The sequence below is a fragment of the Bufo gargarizans genome, chromosome 9 (assembly GCF_014858855.1).
Source record: "Bufo gargarizans isolate SCDJY-AF-19 chromosome 9, ASM1485885v1, whole genome shotgun sequence".
NCBI lineage: Eukaryota > Metazoa > Chordata > Amphibia > Anura > Bufonidae > Bufo > Bufo gargarizans.
Genome location: NC_058088.1, coordinates 173656289 through 173682664, shown reverse-complemented (window position 1 = coordinate 173682664; position 26376 = coordinate 173656289). Strand labels below are relative to the sequence as shown.

Below are 26376 nucleotides of genomic sequence, written 5' to 3'. Positions count from 1 at the left end.
TACAATAAAAGAGCTACGATAACACAATAAATAATAATAATATAAAATATCGCAAAATATACTCTAGAGTAAGGACATAGTACGGCTATATATACGTCATGGTTAATTTTAATTCCTACGCTGTCGGGACAGCTGGTGCTGGATTCTCAGCACAGATGATGACAGACGATCAGCAGAAATTTCCAGCAGCTTCGGCATTTTAATTCTCTCCTGTTTTTTCGCCCCCAGGATCCTTTTGCAGAGCGGGCAGTTGCCAAGTGATGCACCGTCACCTGCTTCTCTGCTGGGAACGGCCAGGTATCCTACCCCCAGCACCTTGTGACGAGAGCAGCACTGGAGAGGGAGAGGTGAGCGGGTTTACAGGAGGGGAGGAGACCCATACCGGCATGACGGCTATAGAAAGACTCCTGGGTAGACGAGTGTTCACACTATATTTATAGAAAGCCAGTTCCCGTCTTGTGACTCCTTACACAATGCCGATGGCTCGGTCGCCTCCGTCTGACAGGTTGGATGACGCCGCAGAAGGGTAGATGTAAGTGCGGGTTGTTGTCCGTGGCAGACTCTTCCTCTTTCTCGTTCACATTGAACGGCGTCCCCGAACTTTGCACTCTCCAGCTGGCGTGAAACTACAACTCCCAGCATGCAGGCTGCCGCTGCAGACGCTCCCGTAACTCCCTCGATAGTGCTTAGCATTTAACCCCTTCTTTCTCTATATCCTGACGCTGTTTCTTGCTTTTCTTTACAGGTTTTTACAATGTTTTTGTTTTTTTTTGTTGTCAGTGGAATGAGCCTCAATATCTAATATGATAAATGGGGTCCTCAAGTGCCGATCTCAGGGACCGTGGCTGAGGGGGGGGGGAGCAAAGGATATGTAGTATAGCTTTATACATGCATTTCCGTGGTCACACTTGAGGGTAATTTAGGATGTATAGGTATAAATTAGACCCTCTGTAGGACTTGCTGAACTGAAGTCTGATACGGAAGAACATCTAGTGATATGCGTCAGCAATATAAGGCAATGTATAGCAGGAGAGCGAGCGAGCAGGCGGTTACCGTTACTGTAAAAAATAAAAGGGTTAGAAAAACATGGCTGCTTTCTTCCAAAACAGCGCCACCCCTGTCTATTGGTCGTGTGTGGTATTGTCGCTCGGCTCCCTTGAAGTGGATGGGATTGGACGGCAGCACCACACGCAACCTGTAGACAGCTGTAGAAGAGAGCAGCCATATTTTTCTAATCCTGAACGACCCCTTTAATTAATAAATTGTATTGAATAAAAACTACAACAGGACCCGCGGGATTGGCATATCTCAGTTTTGTTAAAGGGCATCTGTCAGCAGATTTGTACCCATGAAAGTAGCTGACCCGTTGCCGTTACAGCGCTCTCTCTCTCTAGGTGTAACGACAACGCCCCCATTGCCCCTAGAGACTCATTTGCATATAATAAAACTTTTCTCCCCTATTGCAACTACATGCATCCTCGGCTGAACCAAGCATGCCCTTGCAATAGCTGTCTTCCTAATGCCAGCTTTAGGGTATGTTCACACAGTATTTTCTGAGCACGATCTGCAATCAGTTGTGTTTTTTTTTTTTTCTGCATGCAATTTTATTTCCTGAGATTTTATTTTTTATTTTTATATGATTTTGGCAAGGATTTTCTTTCCTGTCTGCAGACTCCACCTAATTGACAGGGCCGCCCAGGTTGTATAATGTTTTTTACTTCCTGGACATGATAATCAAAGTGCGGAGGGTGCGGCAGTTGCAGAGAGATCTGAACCTCTAGGTGTAATGACAACGCCCCTGTTGCTCCTAGAGGCTCATTTGCATATATTAAAACATCATTTTTCTCAGCAATGTGGACACATATGAACATGGGACCAACACAGATGTCTTCAGCTGCCAAGCGCACATGTAACAGGTCAGCCAGTGTCATAGGTACAAAACTGCTGACAGATGCCCTTTAAGCTGATTCTGTGTTGTACAGGAATAGGGTCCGTGTGACAGCCGCATTTCCTGGACCGGCTGCAGTTCGGCTGACCCAAGCTTGCTGCATCATCCTGATCTGTGATGCTGGGAGTTTGAGTCCATCCATGGGTCTACTGTCCCATATTCCCATGATGCGGTGAGTACAGGACAGTAGACCTATGCAGTGGAGTAGCTAGAAATGACCGGGCCCCACAGCAAGTTTTTGAATGGGCTTTTATCCCACAGTAATTTTGTAGCGACCCCTTCCTTTCATGCCGCCCCCATTCCTGTGGCTAGTAAAGATCGCTCTCTCAGACCAGGCCCGGCAGCTGTTCCATCCGTTTCTTACACTGTCTATGCTGTCACTGTATATCATTTCATTGTGTAATACTGTTGAGGGGGCCCTGACCAAATCCTTTAGTCCTCCTCCTCCTGGATGGGCCTCTTCTGGGTCATCGCCCCAAAGCTGCAGCTTCCCCTATAGCTATGCCCCTGGATCTATGGCCGGACTGGACTTACAGCATCACAGATAACTGAGTTTGGGTGAGTCAATGCCACAGTCAGGGCTCCGGCACACGGCCGTTGGTCAGCCTTGCCCGTATTGCGGCCCGCAAACAGCAGGTCCGCGAAATGTGGTCACTTGAATGGGTCCACAATTCAGAAGGTCTGTGTGGAACGGAGGCATGGAACTCCACGGAAGCACTACAGAGCTCTTCCATGGGCTTTCTGTTCGTGTTCTGTTTTTTTGTGGTGCGGATGGATCACAAACCCATTCAAGTTAAATGGGTCTGGATCCTTTGCGGCAGCCGCACGGATGGTGCTGGTGCAAATTGCGGCCCTCAATGCACGGAACGGCCGAACAATGGTCGTGTGAATGAGCCCTCTGTCACGTGTGGCTGTCACATGGACCATCTCATCTGCGTGAAATAAGCCTAATCCTTAGGGTCCATTCACACGTCTGCAACTGTTTTGCGGATGCTCAAAACACGGACACCAGCCATGGTAAACGAGCTAATCATAGTAACATACGCTGAAAAGAATACATGCGTCCATCCGGTTCAGCCTGTTATCCTGCAAAGCTGACCCAGAAGAAAGCAATAAGGTAGAAGCCAACTGTCTTCATCTTAGGAAAAAAAATTCTGAATAGTCCCTGGATCAACGACCTGTCCAGATATCTAGTAACAATAACCCGGGGGCGCACCACCAATGAGGCCAGGTGAGGCGATCGACTCAGGCATCACCAGGTAGGGGCAAGAGGGGGGACAGCGGAAGGGCCATGGGCAATGAGTGCTTTCACTGTGGCAAAGGGGTTAGGTTAAGAAATTGGCATGGGGGGGGGGGGGGCGCTGTTTCAGTTTTCGCCTCAGGCAGCAGAATCCTCTTCTATGTTGATGGCGAAACCTTCTTTCCTCTAGATGTAGAAGGTGTCTCAAAAAGCCAAACATTGGTTATACAAAAGTTCAGCTAAAGCCTTGAAAAACCCATAATAGTTTTACCATAACTTATCACCCATACACAGGATAACTGATAATTGTCTGACTGCTGGGACCCTCACTGATCTCAAGAATGAGGGTCCCTTGTCTCCCAATGGGATGGAGCAGTGGTCATGCATGGGCAATACTGCTCCAATCACAGTGGAACTGACTAAGATGGCGATCCATCCGTCCCATTGACAGTGAATAGTGCAGCAGCACGCCTGAATGGCTTGGGACCTCCCTTCTTGCCATTGGCGGGGGTCCCAGTGGTCATTCCTCTAGTGATCAGACACTTATCCTGATGCAAGATAAGTTGTTGCTGTAAGACAACCTCTTGTATGAATTCTAGTATACAGAAGCTGGGAATTTAAAGGGGTTACCTCATGATTAATGTAAAAAATGACAATATATAGCACATGACAACCTCTTTCTAGCACATCTAGAACCAGCCCTGTACCTCACATGGATCCAGAGATCTCCCCATTCATTGCTCTGCTAGATTTATATCAAGGGGAGTGTCTTTTCTGCTGCAGCTCAGGGGGCGTGTCTGTGGTCTCCCTATCACAGCTCAGGGGGCGTGTCTGTGGTCTCCCTATCACAGCTCAGGGGGCGTGTCTGTGGTCTCCCTATCACAGCTCAGGGGGCGTGTCTGTGGTCTCCCTATCACAGCTCAGGAGGCAGTTGAAGGATGAAACTGAGCATGTGTGGCCATCTCTGTAAGCGGGTCAAACAAATAAACAGCAAGTGGCGCTACACAGATACATTTTACTGAATAACTCGGTGGCTATGCTAATTTTTTAATTACATACAATTACAAAAGTGTTCAGATCATACTGCTGGTTTGAAAACTGTAGACTATTTTTCGTGGGACAAGCCCTTTAAGGCTATAAAATGTGCATCTCCTCAGTTGCTTGTTCTTTATCTGTGCTTTAAGAGCAAACCCATAAAAATAAAATATGGCAAGGCACGTCCTAGTGCTGGACTTGTGCCCATCCCTTCATCCGATCCTGTGATTTAGATGGAGAAGTCCTCCAAAAATGAGGCGATGTAGATAAAATGGCTAGAACTGCAGAAGGGTGAAATATAGTGGAAACTGAATAGAAGATCCAGGACCTGAAGAGAGAAGGGAGGGATCGAGTCTGTGGTAGCTGATCATTAGCTGCCAGTATCTCTAGGCATCCAGCCAAGGGAGACTGAAAGAGGAAACCAAACACAGGGTGAGTCAGGCAAGACCGCAAGCTTAGCTTTGAAGCATGCATGTTGGCGTTTGAGGTGCACCTTTAACCCTTTCAAGACCAAGCCATTTTTCACCTTCGTGTCCACGTCTAATTTTGCAAATCTGACATGTGTAACTTTATGTCCTATTAACTTTGGAACGCTTTTATTTATCCAAACCATTCTGAGATTGTTTTCTCGTGACACATTGTACTTCATGATAGTCTCAAATTTGAGTCAATATATTTCACCTTAATTTATGAAAAAATCCCAAATTTACCAATTTTTTTTAAAAAATTAGCAATTTTAAAATTTTCAATTTCTCTGCTTTTAACCTTCTCCCGACCGCCTAACGCAGGGATGCATCCTGCGGGCGGCCGGGTTATTCCTCATTGACGCGTCATCCCGCGAGAGCCGGGATTTCGCTGTGAAAGCGCGCATGCGCGCGCGTTCACAGCGACGCGCGGCTCACAAGTTAATCTACAGCCTGCCAGCAGCGATCATTCGCTGGCAGGCTGTAGATGCATAATTATTATTTTTTTATTTATTTTTTTAACCCTCAAAAAAGTATATTAGACGCTGTTTTGTTAACGGCGTCTAATATACCTGGTCCTCTGGTGGTCCCTTTTGCTTGGATCGACCACCAGAGGACACAGGCAGCTCTGTAAGTAGCACCAATCACCACACTACACTACACCCCCCCTGTCACTTATTAACCCCTGATCACCCCATATAGACTCCCTGATCACCCCCCTGTCATTGATCACCCCCCTGTAAGGCTCCATTCAGACGTCCGTATGTGTTTTGCGGATCCACGGATCCGCAAAACACTGACATCGGCAATGTGCTTTCCGCATTTTGCCAGAACTATATAGAAAACGCCTTTTCTTGTCCGCAATTGCGGACAAGAATAGGACATGTTCTATAGGCTCTACAAAAAACGCAGTGTTCGCCCGATCAGGCCTGATCTTGTGCGCACACTTGCGTTCAGTCCGCCCCACCGCAGTGACAGAATTAAATTTTATGTGATCACAGCAAAAACACCGTAAAATCGCTGCGGCGCTATAAAGATCACTTTTGAGGGGCATGGCGAGTTCATAGAAGATTTATTTTTTTTTGGCACAAGTTAGCGGAAATTGTTCTTTTTTTTGTTTTTTTTTCCCTTACAAAGTCTCATATTCCACTAACTAACTTGTGACAAAAAATAAAATCTCACATGAACTCACCATACCCCTCACGGAATCCAAATGCGTAAAAATGCCCTGTGAAATCCTAAAGGTACTTATTGGAATTTGGGCCCCTTTGCGCACCTAGGCTGCAAAAAAGTGTCACACATGTGGTCTCACCGTACTCAGAAGAAGTAGGGCAATGTGTTTTGGTGTGTATTTTTACATGTACCCATGCTGGGTGAGAGAAATATCTCTGTGAAATGACAACTTTGTATAAAAAAAATTGAAAAGTTGTCTTTTACAGAGAGATTTATCTCACCCAGCATGGGTATATGTAAAAATACACCCCAAAACACATTCCCCAACTTCTCCTGAGTACGGCGATACCACATGTGTGACACTTATTTGCAGCCTAGGTGCGCAAAGGGGCCCAAATTCCAATGAGTACTTTTAGGATTTCACAGGGCATTTTTTTACGCATTTGGATTCCAAACTACTTCTCACGCTTTACGTCCCCTAAAATGCCAGGGCAGTATAAATACCCCACAAGTGACCCCATTTTGGAAAGAAGACACCCCAAGGTATTTCGTGAGGGGCATGGCGAGTTCATGTAAAATTTTATTTTTTGTCACAAGTTAGTGGAATATGAGACTTTGTAAGAAAAAAAATTAAGAAAAATTCAATTTCCGCTAACTTGTGACAAAAAAAAATAATTCCATGCTCTCACTATGCCCATCAGCGAATACCTTAGGGTGTCTACTTTCCGAAATGGGGTCATTTGTGGGGTGTTTCTACTGTCTGGGCATTGTAGAACCTCAGGAAACATGACAGGTACTCAGAAAGTCAAAGTGCGTAAATTAAGTTTTTTGCACCATAGTTTGTAAACGCTATAACTTTTACCCAAACCAATAAATATACACTTATTGCATTTTTTTTAATCAAAGACATGTAGAACAGCAAATTTAGAGAAATTTATATAGCAGTGTAGTTTTATTTGAAAAATTTTACAACAGAAAGTGAAAAATGTCATTTTTGGGCAAAAATTTCGGTCAATTTTGATTAATATAAAAAAAAAGTAAAAATGTCAGCAGCAATGAAATACCACCAAATGAAAGCTCTATTAGTGAGAAGAAAATGAGGTAAAATTAATTTGGGTGGTAAGTTGTATGACCGAGCGATAAACGGTGAAAGTAGTGTAGTGCCGAAGTGTAAAAAGTGGTCTGGTCATTAAGGGGGTTTAAGCTAGGGGGGCTGAGGTGGTTAAAACAGAAAGTGATACCTCATAAAATATTTATTACTTAATATTCCCCATATGTCTACTTTATGTTGGCATCTTTTTGTAAATGTCATTTTATTTTTTTAGGACGTTAGAAGGCTTAGAATTTTAGAAGCAATTCTTAAAATTTTTAAGAAAATTTCCAAAACCCACTTTTTAAGGACCAGTTCAGGTCTGAAGTCACTTTGTGGGGCTTACATAGTGGAAACCCCCCATAAATGACCTCATTGCAGAAACTACACCCCTCAAGTTACTCAAAATGGATTTTACAAACTTTAACCCTTTTAGGTGTTCCACAAGAATTAAAGGAAAATGGAGATGAAATTTCTAAATTTCACTTTTTGGGCAGATTTTCCATTTCAATAATTTTTTTTCTTTAACACATCGAGGGTTAACCGCCAAACAAAACTCAATATTTATTACCCTGATTCTGCGGTTTACAAAAAACGCCAACACAGATGCCTTCAGCTGCCAATTTGTTACGGCCATGGTTATGGCCGTGACTCCTTGGGAGCCGCATACAGTTGCCCGCGGTTTGGGTAGTTGTTTCAACCGCAGCTTGAGGCATGATGTTGTTTGCCTCAGGTGCGGTTGCCGCGGACAACAGCTATGTGTGCGGTTCCTTTGGAGTTGTGTGCGTGTGTGTATGCACGTTTGTATGTCTGGTGTGCACTTTGACATCTTCCTTTCTCTGTGGCTGCCCGTGGCAACGTTTGGTATGTTGTACATGTGGTGGCAGTGTCCTGCCCTTCGGGCTGTCTCCCAGGACGGCTGCCACCCATGTCGTTGCCTGCGGCAACAGCCACAGAGTGATCTTAGTTTGGTCACTTCCCCATTATGTGTGTTTCCCTTCTGAGGTGTTGGAAGGGTTAACTCCCTTCCCAGTGTGTGTGTGATGTCACTGGGTGTGTCCGACTGTGGGGTGTGGCTTCTTGGCCTATATAGCCTTGGTGTTTGGCATGGCTCAGTAGGTTGCTTCAGTCATGCTTGGCTGGAGCAGCCTCCTGTGCATATTACCTGCCAGTGAGAGCCACCCCTGTGGTCATAAAGAATTGTCGTTATGTTGATGTCTTGCTGTGTGTTGATGTTGTATGTTATGTTTTGTTGGGACCTTTCTATGTTTTGGTGCAGCTTACGGTTCTGGATTCCTGTTTGCTCAGGGATCCAGTCAGCAAGGCTGTGGCAGGTTGCTGGAACTTCTCGTTCGCCTGCCATTCCCGTAAAGCTGTTTGTGTTCCCCTTTTCCCAACAGCTTGGCCATTGAGACTCCTGCTCCTCCGTGCCAAGGAGGAGTAGGTCGTCTTACCCAGCTCCTAGCTCAGGGATCTGCGGAGGGTAAGACAGGGCTCCGAGGTTCCTGCGCATGGGTCCTCTTACCTTAAAGGTCGGCCCATGCAGGTTAGGAGTTAGGGTCAGGGTAGGGACGCTGTAGGAGGTGACCTGCTCCCTATCCTGTTCTCCTGGCCGAGCAGCCCTACATCACCTGGCATTGCACAGCTGAGGGTTTTCCCCATCCTCAGTCGTGACACAATTACACATATAACAGGTCAGCCAGTGTCATAGGTACAAAACTGCTGACAGATGCCCTTTAACCTAGTTTTACTACCTGTCCAAACTTGATGAGAATCTTTCATAGTGGCTTTATTATCAGGAGGATCCTAGAATTTAATAGTAACGTGGTGGGAGGGTAGCCATGATAGGTATAGCACTTCCAAGCGTTATGCAAATAGAGGCCATGTTTTGAGGTGCCTAGAGTTCCTGCAGCTCCATACTACAGAGCCGGAGGCACCCCACGTGCTCTATATGCCGCCATATAATCTCCTCTAGAAGACTTGCTCTGTCAAATGTAGTATGCTATCGTATGAAATTGGAGGCATACAGACGTAAAGTAGGGGCCCGTAGAAGTCTACAGGTGGGATATATTGGGGCTGTAATAGGTAAACGTGCAATGTCTTATCAGACTGGGAACCTGCCAAGCTTTAGCGTTATTACATGGCGATGATATGTGAGGACTATGTAGGACTTTCCACTGGAACCACTTGTGAATGAATACAGCAATTAGGATGTAAATGCTAATGTATGCCCTCTATAGATTGACAGTTGGCCTATTGGAGCAAGAATGACCCTCGAAGGACTTGAGCTCCTCTGAGACCAACAACAGTCCTCCTGTTTGCCACGACTCATGGTACGATGACGGGGACTGATGGGGACGAAGGTCCTAGAATTGACGGCCCAGAGCCAGTGGTCACTTTACATTCAGGTGAGAAATACAGTAATAGTATGCTGGCTCCGTGTCATTCTTCATAACTTAAGTGACTGCCGGAGAGTAAGAAAATCAATACTGCACACAGCATCAATTTCAGATTTTGTCAGTCATTGATGCCACCAGTCAGGGAGAATTAACCTCTCGGTTGGCTGGACACCTTGCTAAACCATTATTTTTTACTTATAGCGGTATCACCACAAGCCGCGTTATAAACCTCTCTAAATAATCTTTGCTCCATAATGGCTAAGCAGCCGAGTCCTCCAGAGCGGTGGAAGTCCGTTCATTAGACATTGTGGTCCTCAATCAGTGCAGTAATATGCATGCTTCACATTTCAATGGTTTCGTTTAGGCCAAATTAACACTTCAGTTATTTGGTCAGTTATTTCTATAGGTTATTGTGAGCCAAAACCAGGTGCAGCTCAAAAACACAGAACAGGAGAAAATCTTTCCATTACAACTTATCTCTGATGGAAATAACTGAAGTGTGAACTTGGCCTTCGTTGGCCCTGCTGCAGCCATCAAGTGCGAAGAACGTCATTGTGAAGGTCCACCCTTCTTCCATGTTTCCCTCATGAACTCTTGTGGCAAGTGATTGGCACCAACCGACCCCCAAATGGCGCAATCTTTTGCTGGAAGTTTTTGTGACCTGTTGTCAGAGCCTTGGCCCACTTGATGATTATTAGATACTCTGGTGGGCTAGTCCCGACACTTTTATTAGCAGCAGGAAAAACTGTTATACCTAGTGCAGGGCCTCATGAATCATGGAGAAGAAAGATCGGGTCCAGCGAGTAAAAATTAGATTTTTGTACTTACCGTAAAATCCGTTTCTCGTTCAATTCATTGGGGAACACAGCACCATGGGTATACGCCCAGCTACCACTAGGAGGCAATGCTAGATATGAAAAAGGTTGGCTCTGCGCAGGTGGGCTATGCCCTCTCCACAGACACTAGGCTAATCAGTTTGTACCAATAGCAGTAGGAGATAGAAACAAAAGCAAAGAACCAACATGTCCTGGACGGGGGAAGGAAAAAAGAACAACAGCCCAGTGACAAAGAGAAATGAAAACAGAGGGTGGGATGTGTCCCCCCAATGAATTGAACGAGAAACGGATTTTACGGTAAGTACAAAAATCCAATTTTCTTGTTAGTCATTGGGGGACACAGCACCATGGGATGTCCCAAAGCAGTCCCCAAGGGTAGGAAGGAAATCTCATGCAAAAAGTTGGGCGCACAGTTGCACGAGAACCATGTGACTCTGCCCCCTGATATGGAACGAGGCAGGAAGCAAAGGACTCCCGGGGAGCCTGATGCTGCTGCATGAGGGCAGGGAAGAGCGTCATAATATCATCATAGCTGAGAATGGGCGCAGGCTACAGTGGAGACCTGGGGAGGGGAGGAAAGAATGCCCTAAGGGGGGAGGGAAGGGGGGTCATAGCGACCCCCATATAGAGAGAAAATTAGCCACACAGAGATCCTGGATGCCAGGAAAAAGGCGGGAACTGGCGCAGCCTAGTCCAGGCACAAGCCGGGGACTAGAGTAATTAGGAGGTCGAGGAAGGGAAAGACGGCCAGGGGGGCAGGGGACCCCGATGGAGTATGGATGGGAGGGAAGGAGTCCCTAACTAGGGTAGGGAGCATACTCGCCATCTGGCGCGACAGGGTCACCCCTTCGGTAAACTCGCACTAGAGTGGATGCAGTAATGGGGTACTGGGTGACCGGCGAGGTACCGAGGTACGTGCCCGCAGGGGGTGCTACTAAAGTGGACCTCCAGGATGAAGACTCCTGCTGCAGGATAAATCCTGCACCTGTAAAGTGAAGAGAAAAAATAATGACATTAACGAGAAATCAAGTTTCTTTATTTCATAAAGTACATTAAAAGATGCACGAGAGCACGATTGGCTGACGCGTTTCGACATGACTTCTTTGAATCATGTTTAATGCAACGCCCCCTTAAGCCCCTGCTCTAGACATCACATGATAGGTATTTGCCTGGAGTGTTCCTTTAATTACTAGGAAACCCCCTTAGGGTACTACCACATGGCCATCATGTATCTCTACGAAATCCACAGTAGCAGCTTTGTGAAAATGCAGAAATACCCAACATAAGTGGTTTTATTTTTACTGTTGCATAAGATGTAGGATCTCGTAATAATCCCAGCAATAAAATAATGTCCCTTTTGGGAGGTTTCTCCTTACAGATGAAGTTATTTTTAGATGATTCAGCTATTGTTCCATATTTGACTCTTAACCCCTTCAGGACCTTGCTTTTTCATTTTTCATTCCGAAGCCATAACTTTTTTGCTTTTCCATTCACATATCCGTATTTGCGGGACAAGTTGTACTTTCTAATGGCACCATTTAAAGGGGTTCTTCAGTTTGTTTAAACTGGTGATCTATCCTCTGATCGGCGGAGGTCCGACACCCGGAACCCCCGCCGATCAGCTGTTTGAGAAGGCAGCGGCGCTGGTAGCAGCGCTGCATTCTTCTCACTGTTTACCGCAGGCCCAATGATGTCATGACTAGTATCAACTGGCCTGGGCGGGGCTAAGCTTCGTTCACTTGAATGGAGCTTAGCCCCGGCCAGGCCAGTAATACTAGTTGTGACGTCACTGGGCCTGTGGTAAACAGTGAGAAGAATGCAGCGCTGCTGGAGCGCCACTGCCTTCTCAAACAGCTGATCGGCGGTGGTTCCGGGTGTCGCACCCCCATCGGTCAGATGCTGATGCTCTATCCAGAGCAGGGATGCTCAACCTGCGGCCCTCCAGCTGTTGTAAAACCACAACTCCCACCATGCCCTGCTGTAAGACAATAGCTGTAGGCCAGACATGGCCAACCTGAGGCTCTCCAGCTGTTGCAAAACTACAACTCCCACCATGCTTAGACTGCCTGAAGCTATCAGCCTGTAGCAGGGCATGGTGGGAGTTGTAGTTTTACAACAGCTGGAGAGCCGCAGGTTGGCCATGCCCGCCGTAGGCTATCCGAGCATTCTGGGAGTTGTAGTTTTGCAACAGCTGGAGGGCCACAGGTTTCATCGCCATATTCATACCCCTATAATATTTTATAGTTATGTCTATAGAGCTGTGTGGGGGCTAATGTTTTTTGCGTGGTAGTCTGTAGAGATCATTTTGGAGTGTGTATGACATATTTTAATAATACTACACGTGTTTTTGGAAGTGGCAATTTTTTATTGTCTATTTTTATCAATAAATAAAAATGTTTATTTTCATTTTTGTTGATCTGAGGCTTCGCTCCCTACTTTTTTAAATATACAAATGAGGCCTTTGGTGCAATGACGATGTCACCATAGCTCTTGTTGCACCCAAGCTCTGCTCCTTTCTGTGTTCAGCCGCTCCCTGGCTGCTTTGCCACTGCCTGGCCCTGTCAAATCAAAGCAGCCAGGAGGGGCTGACCACAGAAAGGAGCAGAGCTTGGGTGCAACAAGTGCAGTGTTTCTATCTATTTGATCATTTGCAGGTCTTTACAATGGAAGATTATTGATGGTTCTGCCTTATACATCAAGGGCTGAGCAAGCTGAACAGTGCCTCCGGAGGCTCCAGGACTGTGGCATCCAGGTACCCACCGCAGACGCCGACTGTTTATTATGTAACATGCAATTCAGATGCCCTTTAATAAGGAAGCTGCACTCAGGACTTACCTTTTAGGCTACATTCACACTACCGTATGTGTTTTGCAGTCCGCAAAAAAATACGGATGACATACGTGTTGCATTCGTTTTTTTTCCAGATCTATTCTAACAATGCCTATCCTTGTCCGCCAACCAGACAAGAATAGGACATGCTCTATATTTTTTGCGGGGCTACGTAACGGACACACGGATGCAGACAGCACACAGGGTTTTTTTGCGGACATTAAAATTAATGGGTCCTCGTCCAATCTGCAAAAAAAAACAAAAACTGACACAAACAAAATATGTTTGTGTGAATGTAGCCTTATCCTTGTGTCCTATGCATTAATTGTTTGTATGCTACTGCTTAGCCTTTTGACTCTGGCCCCCCAGGAACTCCACAATAATCAGAAGTAAAGGGCCAGTGAGCATTTTTTGCTTCTTCAGTGTCCATTCAGAGACAGCACTCGTCTATATGTGCAGATTACTGCAGCTCCACCTCATCCGCTATCCTAAGAATAGGCCCTCGCTCAAGGAATAGAACCCCTTTAAGGCAATACTTGTGTATGGAGGGTATATACCGTTTGCATATATGTAGCCATTTATTGGATAACAGACAATGTTGTCACCGGTTTCCTTATTTTTCTCCCCGAGGTCCCAGTGGAGCATTGTAAAGACTCCCTACAGATCCCAGCTCTCATCCCCGAGGTCTACAGATACATCTTCTTCAGCTCCAGAGGCTTCGTTATCATCCTAGCAGTGGTGAGCGTCAAGCCGTAATCCGTCAGGCGGAACAATGCAGTATTTCGCAGGACGTTCTCTTCCAGAATATTGCGCATCGACAATTAGAAGCTCAGGATGAAGCCGTCTCTTTGTGTCTGTGCATCTGTAGCTGAGTGTATCTGCTCCGATTTAGAATCACTCAGAAATTAGAATTTTGTATTTCTGCCAATACCGCAGTCGTGTTGTGTTATGTAGAGATAAAAGGGAAACAGCGCGAAAACCGAACGTTGACGATTAGGACGGGGGCGAAGTGGAGGCCCGTGTTTTCGCAAGCTGGCCATAGACTTGTGACGGCTGTCAGTCGAACGCTTATACTATTCCATGCCATTACTTTAGGGGGCGTCCATATGGGATGAGTCTACAGTGGAGAATTCTGCAGGGTATTTGATGGAATTTCGCACGAGGGTGTTTGCTGCAGATTACTTGGCGAGGAGTGTAGTCTGCAGGGACAACGTGTACTTTAAAATCCTCCACGTAGGTCGAGTTATTTGCAGATTCCATTGCTGACATTTTTCACAGCGTGCGGACAGAGGCGGACTGGCCATAGGCCCTACAGGGAAATTCCCCAGCGTGCGGGGATCGCCTGAGCCAGGTACATGATTAATGGTAGGTTGCCTCAGGTGTCCTCCTGAATTCTACTGTATTGACGTCCATAGGATGGCGATACAGTTGGATACTGCAGCAGGGGAAGCAGTATTTTGTGCTGCACATTGGTATTTGGTTCTGGTGGGGCGGTATTTTGTGCTGCACAGTGGTATTTGGTTCTGGTGGGGCGGTATTTTGTGCTGCACAGTGGTATTTGGTTCTGGTGGGGCGGTATTTTGTGCTGCACAGTGGTATTTGGTTCTGGTGGGGCGGTATTTTGTGCTGCACTATTTATTTTATGCACTTATATAGCACTACTATATTCCTCACCGTTTTGCAGACATTAGCATTAGGCTGTCCCCAATGGGGCTCACAATCTAAGGTCCCTAGCAGTATGTCTTTGGGGTGTGTACCTGGAGTACCCGGAGGAAACCCACACAGACACAGGGAGAACACACAAACTCCATGCAGATGTTGGCCTTGGTCAGATTCGAACCCAGGACTCCAGCGCTGCAAGGCACCAGTGCTAGCCTACTGTGTTGTTGGCCATGCCTACTTGAGTTGCCCCGCCTTCTGTCAATTTGGACCCGCCTACAACATGGGGCCACTTTTAGGTTGTTTTCCAGGGCCCTTTTAACTTCCCAGTCCACTCCTGCCTACCATATCACTGCTACTGTAAATGCAATTCCACTGCAGACAGTCCATAGCATATTCTTACCATTGAAGGCCATTCATTTGTTTGCAGAAGCATATACAAAGGGCATCTATCACTGAGGAGGAACAAGCACATTACATTACATTGGATTTCACAGGCAGCCCATTGATTTAATATAAATAAACTGTGTAATACATCACTTTCCCTGTGGTGGCGCTGCAGGGGAATTGAACACTTGCTGCTGGTCTCTCATACAGATCACATCTGATGCAGGAGCGGGACACCCTTGACTGGTGTAACTTGGACAGGTGGCAAGTAAAGTACTGGAGGGGGCTTATATCTTACCCAGAATGCTCAGATGGGTAAGGTAAGAGAATCCAGGAAAGCTGGGTGGTTTCAGCAAAGTATATACTTTCCTTCAAAGTGTTTTATGGGCCTGGAATTTTATGGAATGGCAAATAGGTAATGGTAGTGGGAAGTGCCATTCCCTCCCCACTCCAGTACAACACTTTCTCTTAGGGCTCATGCACACGGTCGTAGCGATTCCGCAAAACACGGATAACAGCCGTGTGTGTTTTGTGTTTTTCACAGCAGAACCTCCTGCCCTCTATAGAACCGTCCTATCCTGGTCCGTAAAACGGACAAGAACAGGACATGTTCTATTTTTTGCTGGGACCGTGGAACGGACATATGGATGTGGACAATACACAGTGTGCTGTTTGCAGCCCCATTGAAGAGTTTGTGTGCATGAGAGTCCTTAGTCTAATGTGTGCATGAGAGTCCTTAGTCTAATGTGTGCATGAGAGTCCTTAGTCTAATGTGTGCATGAGAGTCCTTAGTCTAATGTGTGCATGAGAGTCCTTAGTCTAAGAGTACAGTTAAACGACCGTATCAATGAGTCCGCATCCATTCTGCAATTTTGCGGACCCATTCATGTCCGCATCTGTAGTTCCGTTCCAGGGCCCTGCAAAAAAAAATAAAAATAGAACATGTCCTATTCTTGTCCACAATTTTGTATGATGGCAGCAGCATGTGTAGTCCGCAAATTGCGGAACGCACATGGGCCAGTATCTGTGTTACGCGGATCCGCAATTTGCGCATCCACAGTCGTGTGAATGTAGCCTAAGGCAAAACCCATGCTTGATTAAAGTTAATCAAACATGTTGGCACCCTCATTGTCTTCTAGGTCCTATATGCCTCCATTTGGATCAATCTCTACTCCACTGCACAGATGTTCTCCAGTGGCCCTAGCTGGTTGACCAGTATACCCGTCACCATCACTGCTGCCATTGTCACCGTTGTGGTCATCTTTTCCATCAACAATCACCAAAAGAAGGTGAGACAACCATCTGAGATAAGGGGGGATGTTATATTTTACACCAGACCTCCATCATGTTAACAATCTGTCCATCATAATAGATAAATGTGAACACAGATATAAGACTTGCTGCGGCCAATGAGGTCTTCATGGAATATAACGTTCTTCTGGGCATCAGTGACCGATCGAGAAGTTGTCACAGCGCTCCTTCAGTATCCTTTACACTGTGCTGGTCATTTACTGAATGCGAACTGAACTCGAGATGTTCTAGTTGTCGCTTCTTCCCTGGATTTCTGTTCATGGCCTATAAATAAAACTCAATAGGCCTCACGCTCACCACCTCGAAGTAGTACAGAGCTGTAATATGGTGGCCATAAAAGTCTATGGGTCCAGGAACTAATTGCTGAAACTGTAGAACATGTTCTCCAAGAATCGACAGGCTGCACTCTGATCCGACAGAGGGGCAGACTACTGAGGTTACCGTACCCAGCATAACCGGACGCAGTCCCATCCCCATTCACTATAATACGATCCGGCGGGTTTACGCCATAAAAAACCTGCATTTATGATTGTCGTTGGATCCCATTATAGTGAAAAGGGATCCGGTGGTGTCTGTCTATGCCAGATAGGGTAACTCCAGTAGTCTGCTCGTCTGCTGGAACAGATTACTGGATTTACCTATCGGAGATGTGGATGAAGCCTTGGGGTCTATTCACACGTCCGTATGTTTTTTGCGAATTTACTTGAATGGGTCCGCAAATCCAGAGATGCGGAACGGAAGCAAGGAACGGATCCCTATGGAAGTACACCGGAGTGCTTCTGTGGGGTTTCGTCCCATACTTCCGTTCTGCAAAAAGATAGAACGTCCTATCTTTTTGCGGAACGGGCAGATCGCGGACCCATTAAAGTAAATGGGTCCGCGATCTGCTGCGGCTGCCCCACGGTTGGTGTTCGTGCATTGCGGCCCACAATTTGCGGGCGTGTAAAGAGGCCTTAGAGAGCATCTGTCAGCAGATCTGTACCTATGACACTGGCTGACCTGTTGCATGTGCGCTTGGCAGCTGAAGGCATCTGTGCTTGTCCCATGTTCATATGTGTCCGCATTACTGAGAAAAATGATGTTTTATTATATGTAAAGGAGCTGCTAGGAGCAACGGGGGCGTTGCCGTTACACCTAGAGGTTCAGATCTCTCTAACTGCCGCACCCTCTGTATTGTGATTGACAGGGCCAGGCAGTGCAAACGTCATCACACCTGATCTTGTCAATCAAAGTGCAGAGGACGAGGCAGTTGCAGAGAGAGAAGAGCCTCTAGGAGTAACGGTAACGCCCTTGTTGCTCCTAGAGGCTCATTTACATATATTAAAACATAATTTTTCTCAGCAATACGGGCACATACTGTATGTACATGGGACTAACACAGATGCCTTCAGCTGCCAAGTGCACATGTAACAGGTCAGCCAGTGTCATAGGTACAAAACTGCTGACAGATGCCCTTTAACCTCCCTTTACATAGACTAATGATCGAATGTTTGTTCTTGATCATTGCCCCATATAAACATGCCCCGCTGATAAATGAGCAAACAATTGTTCATTCATTTAAATGAGCGAAAACAAGTGCTGATCAATATCGTACATTGTCATTTGGCCCTTGATAAAAGATCATTAGGCTGTGTGTAATCTAAGTTTAGTGTGTATTCCTGGAAAGCTGCTGACATATACACTAAGGCCTCATGCACACAGCTGTTGCCCGGCCGTGGGCTGCATTGCGGCCTGCAAATAACTGGTCCGCAATATGCGGGCACCGGCCATGTGCTCACCGCATCATAGATGCAGACCTATTTACGTGAATCGGTCCACAATCCGGAAGGTGCGGTGCGGCACGGAACCCCAACGTTATATTTTTTTTGAGGTGCGGACGGATCATGGACCCATTCAAGTTGAATGGGTCTGGATCCATAGTGCCGATGCATTGGGGACCACAAATTGCAGTCCCCAACGCACGGAACGGCCGTGTGCATGAGGCCTAAGGGTGCATTTACACCAACAGATTATCTAACCAATTTCTGTCCAATCAGACCAATAGTTGGTGTTTGCTGGACGTCCTCCGCAAGCACAAATGCATGTGGGTTTTATTCCCCTAGGTACAACCATTAGACACAGGTTAACAAGCTTAATTAAAAAACAAAATCAACCAATCACACGCCAGGTCCACCCATAAAACCCTGACACCAGTGAAGCCTCCTAGTCCTTGTATTTTTTTCTTTCTCTTAGGTTCAGAAGAGACAGATGTCGTATCCTGGAGGGATATAGAACTTTCCAAGCTGTATACAGGGAGCGTTCTCTGTCCCTCAGCTTGAGGGTGTACTAAGATGGTGCCTTTCCCCTTGGTGGTAATCCACCGCATATCTTTTACACAGGGCATGTCCCTTGCCGCACTTCGCTATCACTAACCTCCTCCTCGGTGTATGAGGCGCCATAGTTTGTGCACATGCCAGACTGAGAGCGGCATTACCCGGCAAGTGCAGGGACGCTGGTGTATGCGCTCTTTAGCTGTGGGAAGCCAGGACTAATAGAGCATGCATGGAAGCCCGGCGTGAAGGCCCGAGATGGAAGCCCGGCGTGAAGGCCCGGCATGGAAGCCCGGCGTGAAGGCCCGAGATGGAAGCCCGGCGTGAAGGCCCGGCATGGAAGCCCGGCGTGAAGGCCCGGCATGGAAGCCCGGCGTGAAGGCCCGGCATGGAAGCCCGGCGTGAAGGCCCGGCGTGAAGGCCCGGCATGGAAGCCCGGCGTGAAGGCCCGGCATGGAAGCCCGGCGTGAAGGCCCGGCATGGAAGCCCGGCGTGAAGGGCCGGCGTGAAGGCCTGGCATGGAAGCCCGGCGTGAAGGCCCGGCGTGAAGGCCTGGCATGGAAGCCCGGCGTGAAGGCCCGGCGTGAAGGCCCGGCATGGAAGCCCGGCGTGAAGGCCCGGCATGGAAGCCCGGCATGGAAGCCCGGCGTGAAGGCCCGGCATGGAAGCCCGGCGTGAAGGCCCGGCATGGAAGCCCGGCGTGAAGGCCCGGCATGGAAGCCCGGCGTGAAGGCCCGGCATGGAAGCCCGGCGTGAAGGCCCGGCATGGAAGCCCGGCGTGAAGGCCCGGCATGGAAGCCCGGCGTGAAGGCCCGGCATGGAAGCCCGGCGTGAAGGCCCGGCATGGAAGCCCAGCGTGAAGGCACGGCATGGAAGCCCAGCGGCAGTGGCGTACCAAGGGGGGGCGGGCCGCCCCGGGTGCCACTCACAAGGGGGGTGCCAGGCCGCCTGTCTTTAAAAAAAAAAAATTATATTTTTTATTCTTCAGGGCCGCACCGCCGATCGCCACAGGCGGCGCGGCTCTGGATGTAATTGCGGCCGTGCTGTGTGCTGTGGGGCAGGGGAGGGAGAGGCGTGTCCCTCCCCTGTTCTTCTGATAGGCCGCAGGCACTAATGCCTGCAGCCTATCAGAGGCCGGCTCAGGCAGCGATGATGTCATTATCATCGCGACGCCTGAGCCTGGCAGCACACAGCAGGGACACAGGCCGGAAAAGGCTTGCATCGCTGCTGAGCTGATGGAGGTAAGTATTAGTTTTTTTTGTTTTTTTTTCCTCTTTGGGGGGGGGGGGCTGGCACTATGGGGGGGAGATCTGGCACTATGGGGGGGTGGAGCTGGCACTATGGGGGAACTAGCACTATGGAGGGGCACTATAGAGGAACTAGCACTATGGGGGGGCACTATAGGGGGAGCTGGCACTATGGGGGGAGATCTGGCACTATGGGGGAGATCTGGCACTATGGGGGGAGATCTGGCACTATGGGGCAGCTGGCACTATAGGGGGAGCTGACACTATAGAGGGAGCTGGCACTATGGGGGGGAGCTGGCACTATGGGGGGAGATCTGGCACTATAGGGGGAGCTGACACTATAGAGGGAGCTGGCACTATAGGGGGGGCTGGCACTATGGGGGGGCTGGCACTATGGGGGAACTAGCACTATGGGGGGGGAGATCTGGCACTATGGGGGGGGGGGAGCTGGCACTATGGGGGAACTAGCACTATGGAGGGGCACTATGGGGGAACTAGCACTATGGGGGGGCACTATAGGGGGAGCTGGCACTATAAGGGGAGCTGGCACTATAGGGGGAGATCTGGCACTATGGGGGGAGATCTGGCACTATGGGGGGAGATCTGGCACTATGGGGGAGCTGACACTATAGAGGGAGCTGGCACTATGGGGGGAGATCTGGCACTATGGGGGAACTAGCACTATGGGGGGGCACTATAGGGACAGCTGGCACTATAGGGGGAGCTGACACTATAGAGGGAGCTGGCACTATAGGGGGGCTGGCACTATGGGGGAGATCTGGCACTATGGGGGGGCTGGCACTATGGGGGAACTAGCACTATGGGGGGGGGAGCTGGCACTATGGGGGGGGGAGCTGGCACTATGGGGGGGGGGAGCTGGCACTATGGGGGCATTTCTTACTGGCACATTATGGGGGGGGCACCATGGGGGAGAGGAGCACTATGGGGGTATCTGTGGGCTTTTTTTTTTATTATTGGCACATTCTGGGGGGCACTATAGGGGAGAGCAGCACTATGGGGCATCTGGTGTTACTATAGGGGCATTATTTGGGGGCACTATGGGGAAGTGGGGGCTCTAAAGTGGTCTTTTGTATTGGAACATTATGGGGGGCACTGGCATTTGGTGGCACTAAGGGGGCATTTTTTACTGGCACATTATGGGAGGCACTATAGGGGAGAGCGGCACTATGGGGGAGTGGAGCACTATTGAGGCATATGGTGGCACTAAGAAGGGGCATTTTTTTACTGGTACATTGTGGGGGAGAAGCACTATAGGGGCATCTGCTGGGGGCACTAAGGGGCATTTTTTTACTGGCATATTATGGGGGACACTATGGGGAAGGGGGAGAGGAGCAGTATGAGGGCATTTACTGGGGCACTATATAGGGGTATTTTATACTGGCATACATTATGGGGACATTAGCTCAACTGCGGGCACTAAGCGGGGGTATTTCATGTACTGTCATATTATAGGGAAAATTAGTACTACTAGGGGGTATTATGGGGAGCTTTACTACTACTGGGGGCTATGAGGAACATGATTACTAGGGCACTATAGTAGTATTTCCAGGGGGACTGTTTCTGCAGTATAGTATTGGGGGTGGCAGGAAACTAATGTCTGTTTCTCAATCTCTGCAGAGACGGGAGATGGCAGAAAAATCATCATGGCGGTCTGGTCTGAATGGAGAAGATGAGGAAAGAGAACGTCTACATCAAAGGTGACATCACTGGATGTAAGAGGTATGTGGCGCTATGTAGGAGAGGAGATGCCCCTTATGAACCATTGATCACCCCCCTGTAAGGCTCCATTCAGAGGTCCGTATGATTTTTACGGATCCACTGATACATGGATCGGATCCGCAAAACACATGCGGATGTCTGAATTGAGCCTTACAGGGGGGTGATCAATGACAGGGGGGTAATCACCCATATAGACTTCCTGATCACCTCCGTCATTGATCACCCCCCTGTAAGGCTCCATTCAGACGTCCGTATGATTTTTACGGATCCGCTGACACATGGATCGGATCCGCAAAACACATGCGGATGTCTGAATGTTTTGTAATAAATATTATTGAAAACATTGAAAAAAGTTTGTGCATGTTTTCTTAACTTTCTTGGGGGGTGCCAAACAAAGGGTTCGCCCCGGGTGCCAAATGCTCTAGGTACGCCCCTGCCCAGCGGTCATGTGACAGGAAGTGTGGAGTAAATCTTCCTGGCAGATTCAAGCTGCAGATGTTCTCTGCCAGACAGCTCAACCCTCGGAGCCCCAGGCAGGCACCTCCTAAACGGCTCATAACCCCGCCCTCCGTGCGCCTCTGCCCGCCCGTTTACTCCCCTCCCCTGTCCTTTTCCTCTGCTGCTGTGCGGTCCAAATCGTAGCGGGCGCATGCGCAGTAGGTATTGCGATGCCCTGCCAGGAGCGGGCATCGCATTGCGCATGCGCCCGCTACGATTTGGACCGCACAGCCGCAGTGGAAAAGGACAGGGGAGGGGAGTAAACGGGCGGGCAGAGGAGGGCGGGGTTATGAGCCGTTTAGGAGGTGCCTGCCTGGGGCTTCGAGGATTGAGAGACCGCCCTGGGCACTTGAGAGGGCTCAGAACATAATCTTATAAGTTCATTTTCGGCAAAAAGAAAAGTCAGTTTTCTACAACAAAGGTACCGTTTTTATGTTCTGGGTGGATCACATAACCCTATTTTAACGGTCTAACATGCTAAAATGTGGTGACAGACTCCCTTTAAGTCTACATATAAACTGCAAGAAAAGTTCTCTGAAGATTTGGATTCATGTCCTAAAGTTGACTTGGCAGTGGCCAGATTATCCGAAAGACCTAAAATCGCTCTTTCCTCGGTTTCAGTGGGTAGGCACTGTCAACTAGGCGAAGACATTAAAGTTGGAGAACCTGGAGAAGCTCTTCTAGGAAATAAATAATTTCTGTAACCTGCCCTTTCATCCAGGGCACATGATCGGTCCACAGTTGGACAACATATTGGAAGCCCTGAATGAGAGAAAAGGAGCTAAATTTCCAGACTTAAAAAGGTTTTTAGATTTTCCAACAACAAAGAAGATTTTGATCTAAAAGAAAAGGCTCACCATTCAAGAGAAGGGGCAGCAATAAAAAATCTGCTGATCTATGACTCCAGTGCCAGTGGGCAGTCACCTACTCAGACACCTGGGTGGTTTCCACACTACAAGAAAGCTCTGCACTAGAGTTCATTTCTCCTCCTCAGGACAAGTTCACAATAATAAGGGTTAAGTGACCAGTGGTGCCCAGACTAATCTCACAATACATTCAAAAGTCAGCCTTAGAGAAAGTTTTGCCATCAGAAAGAGGAAAAGGCGTAGACTCCAAAATGTTCCTAGTGCCCATGCCAGTAAGCAAATGGAGGCTCATAATAGATCTTACCTACCTGAACAGATTTCTGGTCAGATGGAAGTTCAAGATGGAGACAATCAGTTTAGGGATGCCTCTATTATACAATGGAGATTATCTTGTAACAGTACACCTAATGGATGCGTATCTACACATACAAATACTTCCCCAGCATCTCAAATATCTTCAGATAGCTCTACACTCAAGAACAGGTCTGCAACATTTCCAATTCATATGTCTGCCTTTTGGGATTGTGGTAGCCCCAAGAGTATTTACCAAGATTGGTTACTCTATCAGCAGTCCTGAGATTGAGAGGAGTTACTGTGGCTCCCTACCTAGACGATTGGTTTACTGAGAGCATCTTTTGCAACTCTACTGTCGAAAGAATCTGCAGATAACAATACAACTTTTACAAGAACACGGTTTTCTGATAGATTTCAAGAAATCACACCTAATCCCACACAGAACATCAAGGTTTTTGGGCTTCATGCAGAACTCTCACAATATGTCTGTGAAACTTTCAGTAGAAAGGAGATGGAAGATTATACGAGAAATCTCTAACCTCACCACATGCCACATGATCCCCATCAGAAAAGCAATGAGAGTGCTATGGCTCCTTATATCATCAATCGATGCAGTCCCATAGGCCAAGGCTCACATGAGATAAGCTCCAGAGCAACATCTTGGCATCATGGAATGGTGCTCACAAAGACCTGGACAATATGAAGTCCATTTATTCCTTGACCTGTTAAGACCTTTAGTGGTGGTTGTCTGCGTTTCATCTCCAGAGATGTCATTGTCTGTTTTCTCAGCCCTGGACTCTCCTTACCAAAGACCATCGCAAACAAGCCCTTATCCTCAAAGATTAAGTTAAGATCAGTACTTGCAGGAAAATCATGTTCAAGTTCAATCAGACACCCTTATGACTGCCTTCTATATAAACAAACGGGGGTACTGGGAGTCCCCTACTGTCATTGAAATGCAAATAGCCCCTCGGGGAATGTAGTCTGAACTCTGAGGTCTTCAATCAATCTATCCAGAAGATGGAAATGCCAGACTTGAATGCCGTGGCTTAAACGGAGTATGCAAAGCTACAACAGGTCTGCTCTCTCCATCGGGAGAAGCAAGCATTGGCTGCAGATGGTCTATCGATCGGCTGGATGGGAAAACTGATATGTTTCCCTCCTCTTCCGCTAATTTCCAAGGTCCTGAGGAAAATATTGGAAGAAAAGACAGAAGCAATAACAGTACTCCCATTCTGGCCATGCAGAGCGTGGTTTTCTCTGGCATTGATGATGTCGAGAGGGATCTTCTGGAAACTCCCACTGCAGCCCAATCTTCATCCCAATCTGAAGATGCTCCATCTAACGACCTGGAGGCTAAGCGGCAAGCCTTATTAGTTAGACCTCCCTTCTGAGGTTGCCAGCACAATTCTAGCCTCCAGAAGACCTGCAACCATTAAAACCTATAATAGAGTCTAGAAGATCTTCAAGTCATGGTGCGCCAGGCAATCTTGGGATCCTAAAGCTATAACCACCATTCTTCAGTTCTTGCAAGAGGGTGTCAGTAAAGGCATCAAATTCAACACTCTGAAGTTACATGAACATGAAAAGATGAAGGAAAAGCCGCACTCACCATATGTTGCATTGATAGTAGCTTTATTTGGGTAAAAACAGACTAGATGGGGGTCACTGCACAGCAATCCAGGGCAACAGCCGTTTTGCACTAAACAGTGTTTTGTCAAGCCTCCTGTGACGTGGCTGAGGGGCGTAGTAAATACCACACCGGTCCACAGGTGAGACAATTACATGTCCATGTATCTAGTGCACAGTACATTCATGTGTTAAAAACAACGTAATTATATAAAGACAGCCAGGTCATTTTTTTTCATTCAGACCTAATGATCCCATGACATTGGTTTTAATAATCCATTCAGCTTCTTTTTGTAATAATTTACGCTTTCTATCTCCTCCCCTCAAGGGTAGTTTAACTACTTCTATGCCAGCACACTTTAAAACCTTTTGATCTCCCTGATGCATAGTGTGTATGTGTTCAAGGAGGCGAGTCGCTCCGATGCCAGTTTCAATTGACTTCTTGTGTTCCCTAAAACGAACATATAGGGGCCTTTAGGTTTTACTTATATAGAATCGGCCACATGGGCAGAGAACAACGTACACAACATATGTAGTTTTACAATTAATACAGTCTCTGTGTGCTGTATACCTCCTACATGAATTTTTTTTTATTATTTGGGCCATAGGGGAATATTCAAATGTGAACACCGCTCTAGCGTGATGTCAAACCATTTACCCTTTTGTGTATGCGCTTTTTGATAAGCTTTATCAATGATTTTCGCTGGATATCCTCTGTGTAATAGTCGTACCTTTAGATCTCTACATTGTTCTTCAAACACTTCTGTATTTGTGATTATTCTTGCCAACCGTAAAAGGAACATGTGGGGGGTGTCAGCACATGTGGGGGGGGGGGGTGAAAACTCTTAAAGAGGACCTTTCATCTGGCAAAAAATTGTGAACTAAGTATCATGACATATACAGCGGCGCCCAGGGATCTCACTGCACTTACTATTATCCCTGGGTGCCGCTCCGTTCTCCCGCTATGTCCTCCGGTATGTTCGCTCACTTAGTTATAGTAGGCGGAGACTTAGGGGACTTGGTTATAGTAGGCGGAGTCTGCCCTTGTTCTGCATGGTGTCTCCTCCTCCTAGGCTGTAGCGCTGGTCAATTGCAGCACAGAGCTCACAGCCTGGGAGTTTTTTTTTCTCCCAGGCTGTGATCTCTGCAATGCGATTGGCCAGCGCTACAGCCTAGGAGGAGGAGACACCCAGCAGAACAAGGGCAGACTCCGCCTACTATAACCAAGTCCCCTAAGTCTCCGCCTACTATAACCAAGTGAGCGAACATACCGGAGGACATAGCGGGAGAACAGAGCGGCGCCCAGGGATAATAGTAAGTGCAGTGAGATCCCTGGGCGCCGCTGTATATGTCATGATACTTAGTTCACAATTTTTTGCCAGCTGAAAGGTCCTCTTTGTAGAAGTGGGTTTCCTATATATT

The 26376-nt window shown here is 47.5% G+C and overlaps 1 protein-coding gene across 2 annotated transcripts in view; it reads left to right on the top strand.

Moving 5' to 3' along the window:
- The first annotated feature begins 201 nt into the window (after positions 1 to 201).
- TMEM268 (transmembrane protein 268) overlaps positions 202 to 26376 on the top strand; it is a 43711-nt gene continuing 17536 nt past the window's right edge. The window contains exons 1-6 of one of the 2 annotated variants that reach the window (XM_044306108.1): positions 202 to 347; positions 9191 to 9358; positions 12840 to 12937; positions 13645 to 13752; positions 16200 to 16349; positions 16433 to 16543. In XM_044306108.1, the coding sequence (XP_044162043.1) occupies positions 9289 to 9358; positions 12840 to 12937; positions 13645 to 13752; positions 16200 to 16349; positions 16433 to 16543 (537 nt within the window). In that variant the 5' untranslated portion in view covers positions 202 to 347; positions 9191 to 9288. The other variant, XM_044306107.1, reaches the window with a different exon arrangement.